The 21470-nt window shown below is 39.7% G+C and overlaps 1 protein-coding gene across 2 annotated transcripts; it reads right to left on the bottom strand.

Annotated features, from left to right (window-relative positions):
* Window positions 1–16: 16 nt before the first annotated feature.
* Window positions 17–21399, bottom strand: ccdc175 (coiled-coil domain containing 175). Of its 2 annotated transcripts, none has more exons than XM_072688968.1 (19): window positions 21315–21399; window positions 20093–20175; window positions 18335–18446; window positions 17731–17866; window positions 15815–16043; window positions 15517–15639; window positions 15038–15138; window positions 10695–10776; window positions 9291–9427; window positions 8588–8698; window positions 6474–6545; window positions 6256–6391; window positions 6053–6172; window positions 5595–5733; window positions 2844–2923; window positions 2344–2496; window positions 2143–2245; window positions 995–1038; window positions 17–636 (listed from the first exon to the last, which is right to left on the bottom strand). In XM_072688968.1, the coding sequence occupies exons 1-19, from the start codon at window positions 21379–21381 to the stop codon at window positions 487–489; spliced, it is 2178 nt and encodes a 725-aa protein (XP_072545069.1). In that variant the 5' UTR covers window positions 21382–21399; the 3' UTR covers window positions 17–486. The 2 variants fall into 2 exon arrangements, with proteins under 2 accessions (XP_072545069.1, XP_072545070.1); XM_072688969.1 differs by having other exon boundaries at window positions 603–636; window positions 995–1034.
* Window positions 21400–21470: the final 71 nt, after the last annotated feature.

The following is a 21470-nucleotide window of genomic DNA, read 5'->3' as shown; positions in this document are numbered from 1 at the left end:
CGCAAACATACACACACACACACACACACACACTGCTGACTACCCTTTAAAGGACCCATATCACTTAAAATAACCTACCACTCAAACCCCAGCCCATAACGCCCATATATGGCACCTAAGCAGCAAATCCAGCCTGTTTTGAGTTCCTCATGGTTGTGATGTCACATCCATGAATAATTTACATAAGACTGCCCCTTCACCACACAGCAGTTTATCTCTGCTCCTAAAGCCAAGTCTGTGTACTTTCCTTCTCACTGCAGGCCCGACTGCTTTCTAAACTAGGAACATTACAGGTAAGCCAATCAGAGCAGAGATCATTTGCATATAGCTTATATGCATATATGTCTTAAAGGCACAGTACCAAAAATAACCTTTTTAATTCAAAGGTATTCAAAGGTGAAATGAATGACTTTGGTTCATACACTCGGCTCTGGACTGTATGTTCTCCAGCTGTTTAAATGCCTCCACCTCTTTTTTTTTTAGGAATTAGATAGCGCTCTCTAACAGGGAGCTCATGCCCATCAGCTGCTTCTCCAGTCTGCTGTTGATGTCTCCGATGTGGTGCGTCCTCTGCTGGATCTTGATCGTGAAGCTGTGCAGGTCTACCAGGTGCTTCTCGTCTCTCGTTATAGATTCCTACAGCGAGAGGAGTGGTCAGGTGAGTAGGGGTGGAGCTATTTACTGCATTTATCTGACGCTCTTATCCAGAGCGACGTACAAGGTTACTTGTGGTACAGAGGTGTAGCATTAATAGTCTTGCCCAAGGACTCTTAATTGGTGTAGCGCAGCATAGTCACCCAGACCGGCAATCGAACCCCAGTCTTTAGTGGTGTTATCTAATGCGCCACACCAACCACCTTTGATATTCTATGCAAATAGATGGTGATTTACAAATATATTGCTGCAAGTTTAGATAAATGGCCATTTTTAAACCACAGTCCATTACTGCTATGACCATTCCTTGTATATTCATGGCTGATATTTAAACTCCTACCTCAGTAGCCCGTTTATCTGTAGCCCACGCCTTCGTCAGACTGCCTGGAGGAAAGAAAGACAGTGATAAGATAAAAGAAGATGTTGTTCCAGATGTCCAGGTGTGTGTAGGGGTTCTCAGGTAAGCTTCAGGCTGTGTCTTGGCCATTAACCTTGGATGTTGGAGCTGGAATGACGTCACACCCGAGTTATTTCAAAAAGATTTGGCAAATCTAACCAAATGTGTCCCAGGTCTGCATTGTTGGCGATACCAGTCGATAACCATGCATTATCCAAACACCATGGAATCACCTCCAACACATAGAAGTTGGACAGTACTGAGTGTACGGCTGGTTTAATGAGACACAGGTAGACAGAAGTACTAATAAACTGTATAACACGACTGCCTTTATCACTATAGCTGGCCGGTGCGGCCATATTGGATTTTGAACTTTGGGTTGGTAGGGCTCTCCCGCCTCTCCCGCCTCTCCCAGTAGGAAATCAGACTTGTGGGGGTGTCCCAGTTGAAATTACATGGTGTTTCCTCACTGTAGATCCCATGATGACTTTGTAGGACTGTCTTGAGGTTCGGCTCTTGGGCTGAACTTGCTAGGACGTCCTGATCTGCTCATGTTGGTCAGCTGTTCCACTTGTAAATGATTTAGTGGACAGTGGAACAGCGTCTGATCTCATCTCTAACTGTTCTGAGATCTGTTTAAAGCCCTTCCCAGACTCTCACTCTGCATCTCCACCCTTCTTTCTGAAGGCCTCGGAGAGCTCTCTGGATCTGGCCATGATGGTGATCTTCTTCACCACCAGCTTCAACCATCAAGATCAGACCAGACTAAACGTCTGAGGTTTAAATCAGACTCCAGACTCCTCCAGAATAATCCTCTCCAACCATGTTCTGATCTTCTGCAGCTGATCTTCTGCTCCTGGGATTGATTCTCAGGAGGTGGGGGGGTTACATTTCTATTAATTCTATTGTATAAATGATGAAATTTAAAGACATTGGTGGTGTAGGGTTTGGTAGTGTCTGACTCTAGTGTCTTAAACACTAACAGTCACTTCTCAGAGGTAAAATGGGGTTTTTACGACAGACAGCCCTGAATGTCAGTAAATCTGCCGCTTTGTGGGAGATTTCAGAGTGATGGACCGTGATGGACTCACTCCAGAGGAACCGCACTTCTTTCTTCATCCGGTCCTTCTGCTCCGAGTGCCTCTCTGTCTCCGTCTCTGCGGTAGAGACGTCCTCCTTCATTTGTTCAATCCTCTAAACACAACAGAGACCCGTCTTTAGTTCATAAAGCTTGTCTGGTGTCTCCTGCAGAGCATGTTCACTGATGTGAGGTGAATTACTGGTCCACTCACCAGGTGCAGCCGACTGTTCTCCATGCTGACCTGCTCCAGAATCAGCCCATTCTTGTAGACGATCTTCTCAGCGGTGCTGATTTTACCCGCTTGATTAATTAGCATCTGCATATGCTGGGCCCGCAACGTCTGCAGCTCTCTCTTCAAGCCCTCCTATGATCCAGAGATTACAGATAAGAGGGACAAAAGTATTGGGACACACACACATTCATGTCTTCTGAAATCAAGGCTATTCAAAAGAGTCTATCCTTCACCCCTTCTTACCCTCATCACCCCCAACTCATCCCAAAAGTACTGGATGGAGCTCCACCACCATCATTTCAGAGAACACAGTTCTTCCACTGCTCCACAGCTCAATGCTGGGGGGCTTTATTATACCCCTTTACTAGCCCACACCTGGCATTATGCAGCATAGTGCCAATAGGTTTACCTGCGGCACCACATGCCACCCAAATAACCCCCTGCAAAAAAAAAAGAATGGGAACTGTACAATGTTCGACCTTTGGCTGAAGAAGCTCAGCGATCTGTTCTTTCATCTGCCGAATGGAAAGCTCCAGATGTATTTTTCTGGTCTTCATCTCTGGTAAAGTAAGCAGATATATTAACATCTTAATATCAAACATCTGTAAACCAGTTCATCTCAATGTGTAACCATTAGCTTAGCATAGCAGCCTTCACGTTCACAGATGAAGGCTGTAATGATGACGCTGTAGTCCTGAATAACACAAATAAATATATCGTCAAGAACATTTCAGCATCATTGATCAAACCGCCGTCTGATCTTGTCCTCACTGCAGGATGTTTCACAGCCTGAACAACACCAGAGTAACCGGTTTCTACTGTTTAATAGCATGGCTAATTAGCATTAGCATTAGCTACTTTAGAAGACTGAAAAGCAGCACAACAAACAGCACAACACAACACCTGATGAACTTCAGCTCACATCGTCTGTCGGTGACCGATACTAAGGCCAGTAGCCCTTTCACAAATACTGACAAAGGTGTGATGTGAGTTCTGGTCAGTGTTGCCAAACTCCTCAGTAAGGAACGCAGCTATTGGCTGTCCTAAAAGTCGCTAGACGGAGCTCACGACAGCCCCGCTGCTGAGGACAGTAACTGAAAAACATGTGTATTCACCTCAGAGTCTCCAAAAGTCTCCAATAACACCAGAAAGAGTTGCTAGATTTGTTGCTAAAAAAAAAGTCGCAAGTCGAGTTCAGACCCCTCCAGCGGCTTTTTTATTATTTTTTATATATGGCGATTTTTATATATCTAGCAACTTTTTTTTTAGACCCCTCTAGCGACTTTTTTTTTTATATCTAGCAACTTTTCAGACCCCTCTAGCGACTTTTTTTTATATCTAGTGACTTTTCAGACCCCTCTAGCGACTTTTTTTTTTTATATATATCTAGTGACTTTTCTATATCTAGCAACTTTTCAGACCCCTCTAGCGACTTTTTTTTATATCTAGTGACTTTTCAGACCCCTCTAGCAACTTTTTTTTATATATCTAGCAACTTTTCTATATCTAGCAACTTTTCAGACCCCTCTAGCGACTTTTTTTTATATCTAGCGACTTTTCTATATCTAGCGACTTTTCAGACCCCTCTAGCGACTTTCTTTTATATCTAGCAACTTTTCAGACCCCTCTAGCGACTTTTCTATATCTAGCGACTTTTCAGACCCCTCTAGCGACTTTTTTTTATATCTAGTGACTTTTCAGACCCCTCTAGCGACTTTTTTTTTTATATATCTAGTGACTTTTCTATATCTAGCAACTTTTCAGACCCCTCTAGCAACTTTTTTTTATATCTAGCGACTTTTCAGACCACTCTAGCGACTTTTTTTTTATATCTAGCGACTTTTCAGACCCCTCTAGCAACTTTTTTTTATATATCTAGCAACTTTTCTATATCTAGCGACTTTTCAGACCCCTCTAGCAACTTTTTTTTATATATCTAGCAACTTTTCTATATCTAGCAACTTTTCAGACCACTCTAGCGACTTTTTTTTTATATCTAGCGACTTTTCAGACCTCTCTAGCGACTTTCTTTTATATCCAGCAACTTTTCTATATCTAGCGACTTTTCAGACCCCTCTAGCGACTTTCTTTTATATCTAGCAACTTTTCAGACCCCTCTAGCGACTTTCTTTTATATCTAGCAACTTTTCAGACCCCTCTAGCGACTTTTCTATATCTAGCGAATTTTCTATATCTAGCGACTTTTCAGACCCCTCTAGCAACTTTTTTTTTAGCGACAAATCTAGCTACTTTTTCTGGTGATATTGGAGATTTTTTCCAGCTCAGCTCATAATGAAGGTGTATGCGAATTTTCAGACACCTCTATCATCTTTTGTTTTTAAGTTGGCAACACTGGTTCTGGTCAGGCTGGTTTGGTTTACTGGGTCAGGTGATGAGAAATTTACTGGAGAAAAAAACATAACCTTAAATTGAAGAATTGAGGTCCATAACGATCCCAAACACTCCCCACACTTTAAAATCTAATATTTTTACTAAATTCATGGTCGAACCAGTCGATAAATGTGGGACGATAAAAGTGATGATCAACATAAAAATAACTTCATACCATTACAGTATTAAAAAAAAGTTTTTTGGGTTTTTTTTTTATCCTTTTTGTGTGACGGGGTGGTTGGGTTGGGCTTGACAAACCCTGTCCAGCACAGAAAAAACAACAAATAAACAATATAAAAGAACTTCAGAATTGGCCTTTTTGGGTTCTGGCTGCTCCAAAGGCTCCAATGATGTCACTTCCAACAGTACATTATTTATAGTCAAAAATAAGTTAGTGTGACGGGGTGGTAGGTCAAACTAAGGGGCGCACACAAATCAATCAAATATGAAAAGGTTTTTATTAATGTCATTATATATCATGTAAACCGTGACACACAATTCTGCAAAAAATAAATGGTTAATAAAAATAAAATTTTTAGTGATAATTTTTATGCAAATATCATATTGGTCAATGCAGACGGTGGTAATGGTGATGTCATTATAAAAAAAAAAAAAGATTCAAAATAGTATGTTTCTCTTTTTAGACATTTCAGACAGAAATACAGAAAATTTACACAATTATATTTTAATTTATTTGTAAATGTATTTTAATGTCCTGTCAGTGGTCCTGTCAGTGGTCCTGTCAGTGGTCCTGTCAGTGGTCCTGTCAGTGGTCCTGTCAGTGGTCCTGTCTGTATATTTGCTGCAGTAGTGGGACGGGAGTGACGGCTGTACCGTACCTGTTGTTTGTACTCTGAGGGTCTCATGCCTGGAAAGGTCGACGTCAAGCTGAGCCTCAACCTCCTTCAGCAGGGGCTCCTGGACCTGAAGTGCTTCCTCTTGATCGAGTCGAGCTTTTGTGTTGGATTCAGCCTCCATCTTTCAAAGAGGAGACACACTAAACATGGCATTTTACCATATACAGCCACTGGCCACTTTATCAGAAACGGCTCTTTAGTAGTTCCGTCTCGCTGGTGTTCAGTTAGCGACCATAGATGATCTGTTGATGTTCAGTTTGTATAAGGTAGGTGTTTCCAATAAAGTGGCCAGTGAGTGTACGTGCAAGGTATGTGTTTCTGATAAAGCGGCCAGTCAGTGGAAGCGCAAGGTAGGTGTTTCTCATAAAGTGGCCAGTGAGTGAATGGTGTTTTACTGTATAGCTGGTCAGGTTTATTGGAGTATTTGGGATTTGTCTTACAGTCAGTTGTTGTATTTCATCACAGTAATTCATCTCCATCTGTCTGCACTCCTCCTCAGCTTCAGCGACTCTGCTGGAGAGCTGGTCGATCAGAGACCTCATGGTTACAAGTTTCTTCTCCTACAAACACATTAAACCCTTTTAGGCACTAATTTGACTATCAATGAGGGTTTTCAGAGTATTTAACGTTAAGCGGCTCTGACCTCCTCTTGTAGGTCGCTGTATTTCTTCTTCATTAATGTGATATCTGAGCTCAGTTCCCTCACGCGCTGTTCATGATGTTCTTTAAGGGTCTTCAGAGACTGACAGAGTTCATCTCTCTCGACCTCCAGCGCTTCCCTGAGCACAGAACATTAGTGTATACAGTGTTAAAAACGGTCTCTCTGATGCATCAGTAAAGATCTGAAGTGGCTGTTGGGACCTGATCTTCTTCTCTTTGGCGAGCTGACGCTGACGCTCCTCTAGGTTCTTCTGAAACAGCTCTGTGTTGACTCTGAAAGCAATGACAAAAGTAAAGTAAACGATCAGCAGACACTGTGGAGACTTATGTAATCTCCTCTACCCCAAATGTAGTCTACCAGCCAAGACATGTTTGCTGTCCATGGAAATTCAGGAATTTCCCCAGTGAGGAATTTTATTTTCCCCAGTCCCGGCATTATTTAGCTTGTGTGTACAAATATTCAGAGGGTTGGTGCGAGCTGTTATAGCAGGTAGGAATCCCATTAGCTGAAAGTATCTAAAGTATTCAGCGCTCGTTAAAAGTAGCTAAACTATCTAGTGCTGAGCAGTTGGTATCTAACACTTTGGCACTTAGTATCTAGCTAGCACTCATTAAAAGTAGCTAAATGTATCTAGGACCCTTTAAAAAGTATTAATCACTTGTTTAAACTGTCTAAAGTATCCAGCACTTGGGCCATTAGTATCTGGCTATCACCCATTAAAAGCATTTAAGAAATCGTAGTATCTAGCTAGTACTCGTCAAGAGTAGCTAAAGTAACTTGTTAAAAGTAGCTATTGACCCTTGAAAAAGTATCAATCACTTGATTAAAGTATCTAGCACTTGGGTTGTTAGTATCTGGCTATTATCTACTAAAAGCATCTAAAAAATCTAGCACTTAGGCAGTTAGTATCTAGCTAGAAAAGCAGCTAAAGCTCTAGCTACCACTTGTCAAAAGTATCTAGGCCCCTTTAAACAGTATCAATCACTCATTAAAAGCATCTAAAGTATCTAGCACTTAAGCAGTTAGTATCTAGTTAGATCTTGTTAAAGGTAGCTAAAGTATCTAGTACTTGGGCACTTATCAACTAGCTACCACTTGTTAAAAGTATCAAAAGTATCAATCACTCGTTTAAAGTGTCTAAAGTATCTAGCACTTGGGCCGTTGGTATCTGGCTATCATCCATTAAAAGCATCAAAAGTATCTAGCACTTGAGCAGTTAGTATCTAGTTAGATCTTGTTAAAAGTAGCTAAAGTATCTAGTACTTAACAACTAGCTACCACTTGTCAAAAGTATCAATCGCTCGTTTATAGTGTCTAAAGTATCTAGCACTTGGGCCGTTGGTATCTGGCTATCATCCATTAAAAGCATCAGAAGTATCTAGCACTTGGGCACTTAGTATCTAGCTAGAACACGTTAAAAGTAGCTAAAGTACCTAGGACTCATTAAAGGTATCAAAAGTATCTAGGACCCTTTGAGAAGTATCAATCACTCGTTTAAAGTGTCTAAAGTATCTAAAGTATCTAGCACTTGGGCTGTTCGTATCTGGCTATCACTCATTAAATGCATCTAAGGTATCTAGCACTTGAGCAGTTAGTATCTAGTTAGATCTTAAAAGTAGCTAAAGTATCTAGTACTTAACATCTAGCTACCACTTGTCAAAAGTATCAATCACTCGTTTATAGTGTCTAAAGTATCTAGCATTTGGGCCGTTGGTATCTGGCTATCACCCATTAAAAGCATCTAAAGAATCTAGAACTTGGGCACTTAGTATCTAGCTAGCACTCATTAAAAGTAGCTAAAGTATCTAGGATCCTTTATCATTGATCTTTATCTAAAGTATGTAGCTAGAACTTGCAAAATGTAAATGCCTTTAATGAGTTCAAGATACTTCAGCTAAAGAATCTAGAACGCTTTTCTAGATTCTCAATCACTTGTTTATAGTGTCTAAAGTATCTAGTACTTGGGCCATTGGTATCTGGTTATCACCCATTAAAAACATTTAAGTATCTAGCACTTGGGCACTTAGTATCTTGCTAGAACTTGTTAAAAGTAGCTAAAGTATCTAGCTACCGCTTGTCAAAAGTATCTAGTACCCTGTCAAAAGTATCAATCACTCATTTAAAGTAGCTAAAGTATCTAGCACCTGGCCCATAAGTGTCTAGCTAGAACTCATTAAAAGTAGATGCCGTTTAAAGTGTCTACAGTATCTAGCACTCAGCTAGCATATAGCTATCTTGTAAAGCCCAGGTGCTGAACATGCCTCGGCTGATCCTCTATATTTGGGTTAAGAGGCAGAGAGGGGCTGAATCTTACATCCTGACTTCATGAAGCTGCTTGATCTCCTCCTCCATCTCCTTCACCTCCAGCATGTACTTGGCGATGGAGGCAATGTGCTCCTCAAGCCTGTGCTTAGACCTTTCCAGCCTGAGGGAAAACAAGGACTGTGAGGTTAATTCACATACAACCACAGCAAATGTCCGAATGTTTGTGGACACTTTAAGCTGCACACAGATGTGCAAATGCACACACACAGCTTGTCTAGTCCCTGTAGAGAAGAAGTACTGCCTCTGGCACCATGCTGCCTATTAATGCCAGGTGTGGGCTAGTACAGGGGTATAATAAAGCCCCCCAGCATCGAGGAGCTGTGGCGCAGTGGAAGAACTGTGTTCTCTGGAATGATGATGGAGGAGCTCCATCCAGTACTTTTGGGATGAGTTGGGAATTGGGGGTGATGAGGTGGGGTGGTGATCATCATCCAAAGCCCCTGTTAGTGAATGCATTCGAACCCAATCACAGCAATCCTTCTCCAAAATCTAGTAGAAAGCCTTCTTTAAAGAAACACTGAATGAGCAGGTGTCCCAATACTTTTGTCAATATAGTGTATGTGGCAGAAATGATGCACGTCTCTAAATATTTGATGTCACTGAATAACTGCAATGTCTATTTTACTTAAGGGACTTAAGGTGGGAGGAAAATCAGTGAGTAAAGCGTGTGTTGAGATGTGTAGAATCTGTACTGTGTGAAAACGCTGCGCTGCTCTGCCAAGGCATCGTCTTCCCTCTTCCTCTGAGCTCGGAAACTGGCTGAGAACTTGCTGATGGACTCTAGAAGAACACTGTTCACCTGCCGTCCTTCTTCCAGCTGATTTTCCACCTGAAGACAAAACAACAAAATCTGTTAGAGTCTTCACTCTGACGTCCAGACTACTGCTGGGGCAGTGGTGGTGGCAAGCTGCCACTGTTGGGCCCTTAAGCAAGGCCCTTCACCCTCCCTAGTCCCCAGGCACCACAGCAATAGCTGCCCACCATTTGGGAGCTCACTGTTACGGTGTGTGTGTTAATGTCTTGTGTCGTATTAGTCACAGTCATATCAGAATATTATGACCACCTCTGGTTTTGAATGAACTCGGCCCATTACATCAGCTCCACTGACCATGCAGGACAGTTTTGGTGGTAAACGGAAAGGATGTAGGTGCTGGAGACGCATTTTAATGGTAAGTGTAAACAGAATCTGGTCAGAGTATCAGATATACTATCCAAATCCAAATCACAGGATGGGTGTAGTTCGGGTGTAGTTCAGGTGTAGTGTGGGTGGGTGAGGGACTGAGCATAGGGTCTCCAGTAGTAAGTGCAGGGTGCAGTGTGTGTGTGTGTGTATGGGGAGAAGGTGTGATGGTACAGGTGAGGTCCACAGTCCACAAGCTATTGTTCGTTCAGCAGCCGAACGGCTTGAGGATGGAAGCTGTCTCTGACCTGACTGGTTCTGGTCTTCAAGCTTCTGTACCTCCTGCCGCTGGACCGCTGTGAGAACAGGACGTGGCTTGGGTGGGTGGAGTCCGGATGCGAAACACATGTAAACAGGCCCAGGCTGAATGTCGTTTTTTGAGCGAGGTTATGATGGACACTGTTATCACCGTGGCGAGAGCCTCCAGAATCCTCTCTAATTTCTCTGCATTGCTGAAATCGATGTCCATATATTTAAATGTATTCAAAAAGACCAAAAGTGGGGTTTTCATGGGGTGTGTTTTTCATGTCTGTGTGGAAGTGTATGCTGGTGTGCTTGAGAGTGCTTTAACGCTGGGATGTTTGGGGGCTTGGTTAGCCTTTCATAAGCCTGTACGGTCAGACTTTATGGCCTCCGGTTGGTCTGTGTGAACTCTTGCAGATCTGAGGGCAGTCCAGCACTCGGCTCCTCTAAAGGTCATCTCTGCACTACATGCCTTTGAAGGCCGTGTTTTTCAAACGCTCAATTTGACGACAGCTCAGCAGGATTCGCCTCAGGCAGGAAATCGATGCCTTAAATCTGACATCTAAGCGCAGAGATTTAGTGTTTTGATCCCCTCCCCAAAAAAAGAGGGTTTTAAAAAGTGGAGAGAAGCAAATTGTGTTGTAACACCAGGGCTGCACTGAATATTCCTCACCGCTGCTGTTTTCTCCTGAAGGCTTTGGATTTTCTGTGGAAATGCGTCTCTCTCCTCCTGAAGCTCTTTCTCATGAAACTCTCTAACAACAGAAAACAGCGACAGTACAGTTTCAGCTCTTTAATTGAGTTAGATTGGGATACAGTACCATACTTTCACTATAGTACAGTTTCAGCTCTTTAATTTAGTTAGATTGGGGTACAGTACCATACTTTCACTATAGTACAGTTTCAGCTCTTTAATTGAGTTAGATTGGGGTACAGTACCATACTTTCACTATAGTACAGTTTCAGCTTTTAATTGAGTTAGATTGAGATACAGTACCATACTTTCACTATAGTACAGTTTCAGCTCTTTAATTGAATTAGATTGGGATACAGTACCATACTTTCACTATAGTACAGTTTCAGCTCTTTAATTGAGTTAGATTGGGATACAGTACCATACTTTCACTATAGTACAGTTTCAGCTCTTTAATTGAGTTAGATTGGGATACAGTACCATACTTTCACTATAGTACAGTTTCTGCTCTTTTAATTGAGTTAGATTGGGATACAGTACCATACTTTCACTATAGTACAGTTTCAGCTCTTTAATTGAATTAGATTGAGGTACAGTACCATACTTTCACTATAGTACAGTTTCAGCTCTTTAATTGAGTTAGATTGGGATACAGTACCATACTTTCACTATAGTACAGTTTCAGCTCTTTTAATTGAGTTAGATTGGGATACAGTACCATACTTACACTATAGTACAGTTTCAGCTCTTTAATTGAGTTAGATTGGGATACAGTACCATACTTTCACTATAGTACAGTTTCAGCTCTTTTAATTGAGTTAGATTGGGATACAGTACCATACTTTCACTATAGTACAGTTTCAGCTCTTTAATTGAGTTAGATTGAGATACAGTACCATACTTTCACTATAGTACAGTTTCAGCTCTTTTAATTGAGTTAGATTGGGATACAGTACCATACTTTCACTATAGTACAGTTTCAGCTCTTTTAATTGAGTTAGATTGGGATACAGTACCATACTTTCACTATAGTACAGTTTCAGCTCTTTAATTGAGTTAGATTGAGATACAGTACCATACTTTCACTATAGTACAGTTTCAGCTCTTTAATTTAGTTAGATTGGGGTACAGTACCATACTTTGACTATAGTACAGTTTCAGCTCTTTAACTGAGTTAGATTGGGGTATAGTACCATACTTTCACTATAGTACAGTTTCAGCTCTTTAATTTAGTTAGATTGGGATACAGTACCATACTTTCACTATAGTACAGTTTCAGCTCTTTAATTGAGTTAGATTGGGATACAGTACCATACTTTCACTATAGTACAGTTTCAGCTCTTTAATTGAGTTAGATTGGGATACAGTACCACACTTTCACTATAGTACAGTTTCAGCACTTTAATTGAGTTAGATTGGGGTACAGTACCATACTTTCACTATAGTACAGTTTCAGCTTCTAATTGAGTTAGATTGGGGTACAGTACCATACTTTCACTATAGTACAGTTTCAGCTCTTTAATTGAGTTAGATTGGGGTACAGTACCATACTTTCACTATAGTACAGTTTCAGCTCTTTAATTGAGTTAGATTGGGATACAGTACTATACTTTCACTATAGTACAGTTTCAGCTCTTTAATTGAGTTAGATTGGGGTACAGTACCATACTTTCACTATAGTACAGTTTCAGCTCTTTAATTGAGTTAGATTAGGACACAGTACCATACTTTCACTATAGTACAGTTTCAGCTCTTTAATTGAGTTAGATTGAGGTACAGTACCATACTTTCACTATAGTACAGTTTCAGCTCTTTAATTGAGTTAGATTGGGGTACAGTACCATACTTTCACTATAGTACAGTTTCAGCTCTTTAATTGAGTTAGATTGGGATACAGTACCATACTTTCACTATAGTACAGTTTCAGCTCTTTAATTGAGTGAGATTGGGGTACAGTACCATACTTTCACTATAGTACAGTTTCAACTATTTAATTTAGTTAGATTGGGATACAGTACCATACTTTCACTATAGTACAGTTTCAGCTCTTTAATTTAGTTAGATTGGGATACAGTACCATACTTTCACTATAGTACAGTTTCAGCTCTTTAATTTAGTTAGATTGGGATACAGTACCATACTTTCACTATAGTACAGTTTCAGCTCTTTAATTGAGTTAGATTGGGATACAGTACCATACTTTCACTATAGTACAGTTTCAGCTCTTTAATTGAGTTAGATTGGGATACAGTACCACACTTTCACTATAGTACAGTTTCAGCACTTTAATTGAGTTAGATTGGGGTACAGTACCATACTTTCACTATAGTACAGTTTCAGCTTCTAATTGAGTTAGATTGGGGTACAGTACCATACTTTCACTATAGTACAGTTTCAGCTCTTTAATTGAGTTAGATTGGGGTACAGTACCATACTTTCACTATAGTACAGTTTCAGCTCTTTAATTGAGTTAGATTGGGATACAGTACTATACTTTCACTACAGTACAGTTTCAGCTCTTTAATTGAGTTAGATTGGGGTACAGTACCATACTTTCACTATAGTACAGTTTCAGCTCTTTAATTGAGTTAGATTGGGATACGGTACCATACTTTCACTATAGTACAGTTTCAGCTCTTTAATTGAGTTAGATTGGGATACAGTACCATACTTTCACTATAGTACAGTTTCAGCTCTTTAATTGAGTTAGATTGGGATACAGTACCATACTTTCACTATAGTACAGTTTCAGCACTTTAATTTAGTTAGATTGGGGTACAGTACCATACTTTCACTATAGTACAGTTTCAGCTCTTTAATTGAGTTAGATTGGGATACAGTACCATACTTTCACTATAGTACAGTTTCAGCTCTTTAATTGAGTTAGATTGGGATACAGTACCATACTTTCACTATAGTACAGTTTCAGCTCTTTAATTGAGTGAGATTGGGGTACAGTACCATACTTTCACTATAGTACAGTTTCAACTATTTAATTTAGTTAGATTGGGATACAGTACCATACTTTCACTATAGTACAGTTTCAGCTCTTTAATTGAGTTAGATTGGGATACAGTACCATACTTTCACTATAGTACAGTTTCAGCTCTTTAATTGAGTTAGATTGGGATACAGTACCACACTTTCACTATAGTACAGTTTCAGCACTTTAATTGAGTTAGATTGGGGTACAGTACCATACTTTCACTATAGTACAGTTTCAGCTTCTAATTGAGTTAGATTGGGGTACAGTACCATACTTTCACTATAGTACAGTTTCAGCTCTTTAATTGAGTTAGATTGGGGTACAGTACCATACTTTCACTATAGTACAGTTTCAGCTCTTTAATTGAGTTAGATTGGGATACAGTACTATACTTTCACTATAGTACAGTTTCAGCTCTTTAATTGAGTTAGATTGGGGTACAGTACCATACTTTCACTATAGTACAGTTTCAGCTCTTTAATTGAGTTAGATTAGGACACAGTACCATACTTTCACTATAGTACAGTTTCAGCTCTTTAATTGAGTTAGATTGAGGTACAGTACCATACTTTCACTATAGTACAGTTTCAGCTCTTTAATTGAGTTAGATTGGGGTACAGTACCATACTTTCACTATAGTACAGTTTCAGCTCTTTAATTGAGTTAGATTGGGATACAGTACCATACTTTCACTATAGTACAGTTTCAGCTCTTTTAATTGAGTTAGATTGAGATACAGTACCATACGTTCACTATAGTACAGTTTCACCTCTTTAATTGAGTTAGATTGAGGTACAGTACCATACTTTCACTATAGTACAGTTTCAGCTCTTTTAATTGAGTTAGATTGAGGTACAGTACCATACTTTCACTATAGTACAGTTTCAGCTCTTTAATTGAGTTAGATTGAGATACAGTACCATACGTTCACTATAGTACAGTTTCAGCTCTTTTAATTGAGTTAGATTGGGATACAGTACCATACTTTCACTATAGTACAGTTTCAGCTCTTTAATTGAGTTAGATTGGGATACGGTACCATACTTTCACTATAGTACAGTTTCAGCTCTTTAATTGAGTTAGATTAGGATACGGTACCATACTTTCACTATAGTACAGTTTCAGCTCTTTAATTGAGTTAGATTGGGACACGGTACCATACTTTCACTATAGTACAGTTTCAGCTCTTTAATTGAGTTAGATTGGGATACGGTACCATACTTTCACTATAGTACAGTTTCAGCTCTTTAATTGAGTTAGATTGGGATACGGTACCATACTTTCACTATAGTACAGTTTCAGCTCTTAACTGAGGTTAAACAATATTATGCCCTACTTTTGCCTGTCAAGCTCCTCAGACTTTCTGATCTCGTCCTCCAGCTGCTCCATGTGTTTCAGTCTCAGTCTGGAGATATTCGTCTCCAGCTGGGAGATGTGCTGTAACACAAGCAAACATTCATTATACATTCCACCTTAAAGAACCTGTATCCTACATCTGTCTTCAACTGTGCTTTAAGATGCAAAGCACCCCATGTACCTGGATTTGAACTCACTCACTCATTAAGGTTTAACCAGATTGTGCACAAGGGGGTGCTGTTAATACTTAAATTGTTTTTGGACTGCGTGTCCTCACTGTACTTGCGAGTGTTTGCGAGCTCTGGCATACGACTGCATCCGAACACATATATTTATTTATTCATTCATTTTATATATTCATCTCGTATGGAAGAAGCAAACAATGAGCACGTGTCCTCATACATACAGGCGGGAGGCCTGTTGGTATTGAGGGCGGATGTCCTCCTCGAACCTTCTCACCTCTATATTCTCTCTAAGTTTCTCCTCCATGTCCGTGAGCTCCTCTGTAACTCCGTCCAGCTCTCTGCGTGTCTCCGCATTCATCTTCTTCTGCTCCTGAATGGTGCTCGTGATTCCCGAAATCTGTTCAACCAAATCATGCATTGAGAGAACCGAAAGAGTTTAGGTTCTAGACTCTGATTGGCTGAATGTCCGAAACCATTGTAAAAGAATAGATACATGCGTATGACTGCAGACATGACCTAAATTCTGTATAAAGGCACAGTGGCATAAACCCCTGAGCAGAACTGATGGGTACCTCTGTCTGGAGCATCTCCTTCATCTCTGCAAACCTCTTCCTCTCTTGGATCATGTTTTGGGTCAGGTGACTTTTGGCCGTCTCCACCTGAGTAATCTTCTCCTTTGTGGTCTGGATGTCATTCAGCAGTGCCTTCAGAGCAATCTGTGTAGTGGCTTTCTCGGAAAGCTGGTGGTTGAGCTGGTCAATGATGTCCGCATGGTCGCCCTTCATAGGCTCTCGCTCGGGCCTGTAAAAATATCCCTTATACTGTAGATCAGACATAAATCTCACAGTCTTGGTATTTCAGCCTGAGATCCTGGAGCTGATTTTGGACTGGTCTGTAGACGATCATGAAAACTAACCAGCGGAGTGTGTAAAATAAAATAAACCAAGGGACGCGGGGGGTCATGAGTTCGAATCCCGAGCCTTGCAGCTTTGCGATCAGCAGCCAGAATCACAAAATATTAATGAATAAATAAAGAAACAAGCTGTTCTAATCTAAAATAAGCTTTTAATTATTAAAATTTCAGTATGAATCTACTACAAACTGTTTATAATTAAGAGACAAATCGAAATCTAAAATATGTGCCATTCAATCCGACTAAAGGGGGCATGTCCCAGCGGGAATGTGAATCAATGCATTCCCTCTATAGTGGCGACAGGAAGGCCATTATAAATATAGGGTCATCAGAGGTGTGAAGTAAAGAAGTACAAATACTTCGTTATCTTACTACAGTAGAAATGTTGGTTCTCTAAACTTTACTGGAGTAATTCTTTATTCTTCAGACTTTTTCCTTCTACTTCTCACATTTTCCCCCAATGATCTGAACTTTCTCCTCATTTCTCCTCTCCACATTTTAAAATCAGCCTCGTTCCTCCTATTTCATTTCCCTTTGTTTTTATTCCGGCTCGTCATCAATAAAAACCCTCTCCAGATAAATCTCTCCATCCGGAAAGTGTGAGTCTGATCCTGATTGGATGAGAAGTATAAACAGACACCATTCTGACTCCCTATTGGTTTATAAGAGATCCATCACACCTGCACACGTCCCGTCACTCTCCAGCAGCTCACAGCAGACGTCTGTAGTCTAGTATGAAGACTGTGTCCGTGGCAGAGACTCAAGAGAGCTGCAGTGAAACGTCCCGACTGAGCCCCACATTTACACTCCAATAAAGCTTATTGATCACACGCCTCTGAAGTCTGACTTTCTGCAGCTTTACAGAACTTCTAGACAACGACTCCTCATATTTTCCTCCATGAAGCTCATGTTGATGCTCAGTAGAGCACAGAGACGCTCCTTTAATAGAGCTGATATTACTGAAATGCTTCATTTTCAATGGGCAGATCTGCAGCTGAAACAGGAGCCTAGTGCAGCCCAACATTTTTAACATCAACATTTTAATAGATCATTCTCCTCATTATGACTTTTAGAGAAATGGGGTTTTGGGGAGGGGGGGGGGGGTAGTGCACTATAGACCCCTGTGGCGCGGCCTAAGCTTTCGGCCTTTGTTTTACCAGCAGCACGTGAGAAGTTCCAGTACACTTAAAAAGTTCTGGCATGGTCAAGAAGTACCGGTACTGTGTACCAGTTTGTACCGGCCCTGATTTTGTCAGAAATGTCTGCTAATAAAAAATACTGCCCTTGAGGACTCCTGCTCTATATATCCACACGCTGCTGTGCACGGTTTAGGACATCTTTTGGGATAAGCGTAGAGATGCCAGCATCTGCTCCACTGGGGACCTGCCTGAAGAGGCGATGAAAAGAGCTGAGGCTCATCAGGCCCGGTCTACAGAGTTCTGTTTCTGATGTGCCAGAAAAACTTTTTTTCCCCTCTTTTGATTTGAGAACAGAGATAGTGTAAAAGTGCATCTAATAGTGCAGACTGATCATCCCTCGCTGCCTCCGCCGTCCTTCTCACTCAATATCACTTACAGAAGAATGGCATTTTCCTCCTCCAGGAGTTTCCTTCTCCTCTCTATGAACTCTATTTCCTCCACAACACTTTTCATCTCCGTCTGGAGCTGATTCAGCTGGGCTGCGTTGACATCTCTGGCGGCCGCCACGCCGGCTAGGAATCAACAGAATCAATCAACCTTTATTTTCACTTGGAAATACATTGAGGACAGCCCTCATTTTTAGTGCAGCCAAGCATTTACAACTTAACTTAACTTAAAAATGTTAATAAAATGGAGTTTAATCAAGTTAAAATTTATTTAAAAAGGAACTACATAAACAAACAGTACAATGACAAAATAATAATGATAAAAAATAATAATTTCAAATAAAACCAAAAGCAATTAATAAGATTTCAACATAAAAGAAAGTGGACACAATTAAACAGTCAAATAAAAGAATTATTAGTAATTAAAATAATAATAATAATAATAATAATACAAAGATTATCCTAAAATTCCATTTAAAAAGATGCAGTATAATACACCTGAGTTCGTTCAGGTGAGTCCACGTAGCCAATCTATTAATTAGCCTGATGCAGATAAGATTAGGGTGAGATTAAGGGAGGTATTATTGAACCTACCCACTATTTCACTCATGATGTCATCACACTGGCTCAGAACCTGATGGCGGAGTTTGCTCATTTCAATTGTTTCGACCTCTAGTTCATCATAAACAGCTTTTATGGCCATCACCTAAACGTTAACGAGGAGAGAGTAGATACATAAATACATAAATAAACATATTAATTAATTAATAAAACTCAGATACATGTTTTCTGCCCCCTGATGGATTAGCAGTGAACTGCATGCACCAGGCATGCATACACGCAGAGTACGTCTGAAATTACTGAAATGTTTAAGGCAACTCTGACAGTAAAGTTAAAATATAGTGTTATATATTTTTAAGACAAAATCAAAGCTGTGAGTGAATTCCTGTCAATGAATTCCTGATGTATAGAAAATGATACAAAGTAAAAGTCCTATATGCAATAATTAATGTTATTTATTTTTATTTATTTTTATTTTTAATGACTGATAAGGTAACATTAAAATAAATAAACACTCCAGTGTTAAAGAATGTCACTTATTTGGCAGTTCAGGCTTTAAAGGGTTAAATCTGCTAGTTGAGACTTTTTCTGAAGTGAACCCTGAATCAGAATCTCTTACGAGGAATTTACAGGAGTCTATACATGTATGATATAACATAACACAGACCAGGCAGTGATAGAGACAATGAACATTCACATTCAAGAGAAAATCTTACACAATAAATGAAATAAATGAAAAAACAGAAATTGGTCTAAAATATGGAATGGGTATGAAGGTGTGAATGCTTGAGTTTGAACAGTGATCAGCGTTTTTTAAAGGTCATGACTCTTATTATGAAATTTCAGTGTGGCCTAACAAGGATGGGCACCATTTATGCTCCAAATCCCTGACAAACCATCAACAAGCCACTGCCTTGTTTTTTTCCACGTTCAGAGAGCCGGGTCAGGTGACACGTTCTTGTGGAATGGTTTGAGGTAAGAAATCTGATGTTTAATGATCAGGCTCAGGGAAAATAGGGCTAAATGAAGTAGGGTAAGCACTAAAACTCTAGAAATGCTGGGTAAACATGTCTGAGCCAACGATCCTGTAGGAACCTTTATTTTTAGGAGTGTATATGTCACATGGGTGTTAACATCAATGGTCAAAAGCCTTTGAGGTTCGAGTACGGCTCGGCTCGATCCACCATTCCTCAAAATCCACGGAAGACGAGCGTCCAGACTTTTTACTGTCCTGCACCGAAGTGGTGGAACGAACTTCCCCTGGGTGTCCGAACAGCAGAGTCCAACGCTCGCTGTCCTCAAACCCAGACTGAAGACCCTCCTCTTCTGAGAGGACTGAGTGTGCAGAGTGTAGAGTGTGTGGAGGACTGGGTCTCCAGACTGACTTCTGTATTTAGTAGAGTCTAAGATTAGAGGATCTTCTGGATTCTAGTCTTTATAAACTAGATAAGGGTCTTTTCTGAGTGACAGTGAAGCTCTTCTGGTAGTCGCTCTGCTGAATGCTGTAAATGTACTCAAGTGATTTAGTTTGCGTCAGCATGGAGAGCTGCTGTCCAGTCAGTCTGATGCAGTGTGTTTGGGCCTTGGCCGTCCTCTGGTTTACTGTCGGCTCTAAGAAGCATAAGAATCTTTCTACCCGTGCCGCTGACGCACATCTGCCCCAATATAATAATAGGTCATGAAGTCAGCGTTCATCAGGACCGTCAGACTCCTTTCCTGCTGTTCCACTGATGAGCGTTTCAACGAGCTGAAACCATTAAACTGAGCAATGGAGTTAAACTGAACACGTACCAGTTCCTTAATAGTGTCTGCTGTTTCTCTCAGGTGATGACTTTCCTCTCGACTGAAGATCACACCTCCTCTCAGCTGCTTATCTGCAAGACAGCATGCAGTCAGGAACACACAGAGGCTAACACAGTGTATTACATCATAAAGCGTCATACTGCATTATATAATATCATATATATATATATATATATATATATATATATATATCGAGTCTCAGATGAGATCTATAGGACTGGTATCCTGAATTCTCCTAAAAAGGGGCCATACAGTAGTAAACAGTGGGTAAGTACTATAGTCTAGGACAGGGCACCACACAAGTGCTATATATATATATATATATATATATATATATATATATATATATATATATATATATATATATATATATATATATATATATATATATATAACATTCTACTTACAGACACTGTTTAGTACTCATAGTAAAATACCAGTCTTATAATAAAAATAAATATAATAATAATTGTCATTATATATAGCTGTATAATAATAAAAATAAGCTAAATAAATACTACTACTAGTATGACTAAATATTAAAAATAATATAGCGTCTTAATATACTGCATTTTACAGTATGGTAGTGTATTATATTGCATGGTAGAAGAGTTTATTATAAAGTACTGTACTGTAAAGCATCACACAGTACAGTTAAATGCAAAAGTCTTGTCAAATGATGTGTTGATAATATTTTGCAATTTTAAAATTCACAATTACTCTTTATTTGCAGCATAAAAAACTTTTTCTTATTTACAATTAAAATCTAGAAACACAACACTGAATCAACTGCAATTCTCTAATAATAATAATAATAATTAAACACACATGACAGTATATACAGTTTATTATGCCACTTTATTATTTAATTAATTATAATTATGTTTTCTTTTTTTAATGCACGCTTCTCTTTCTATTTTGTGGTAGTAATGGGCAGCATGGAGCCAATAGGGTCATATATATATAATGTGTGTGTGTGTGTGTATGTATGTATATATGTATAATGTATGAATATGTATACACATAATTTGTGTAGATATATGTAGATATATGTATGTGTATATATATATATATATATATATATATATATATATATATATATATATATATATATATATATCAATTTATATATATCAATTTATATATGCTAGATTAGTTGGTGGTGAGGCTGGTTTGATGGTAGATGGTCAGATGGTAGATGATCTCCTACCTGACTCTGCTAGATGCTCCAGAGCGATCTTAACCGCAGTGAAGTCTGCCACTAAACAAGCAGCCATGACAGAGAAGCGCTCTGACACCGAACCCACCCACACCGGACTGGACCCGGACTAGTACCGAGCTCTCTAACAGAGTCTAGCTGAGGTGC

The sequence above is a fragment of the Salminus brasiliensis genome, chromosome 10 (genome assembly GCF_030463535.1).
Source record: "Salminus brasiliensis chromosome 10, fSalBra1.hap2, whole genome shotgun sequence".
Lineage (NCBI taxonomy): Eukaryota > Metazoa > Chordata > Actinopteri > Characiformes > Bryconidae > Salminus > Salminus brasiliensis.
This window is presented reverse-complemented; position numbering and strand designations above follow the sequence as displayed.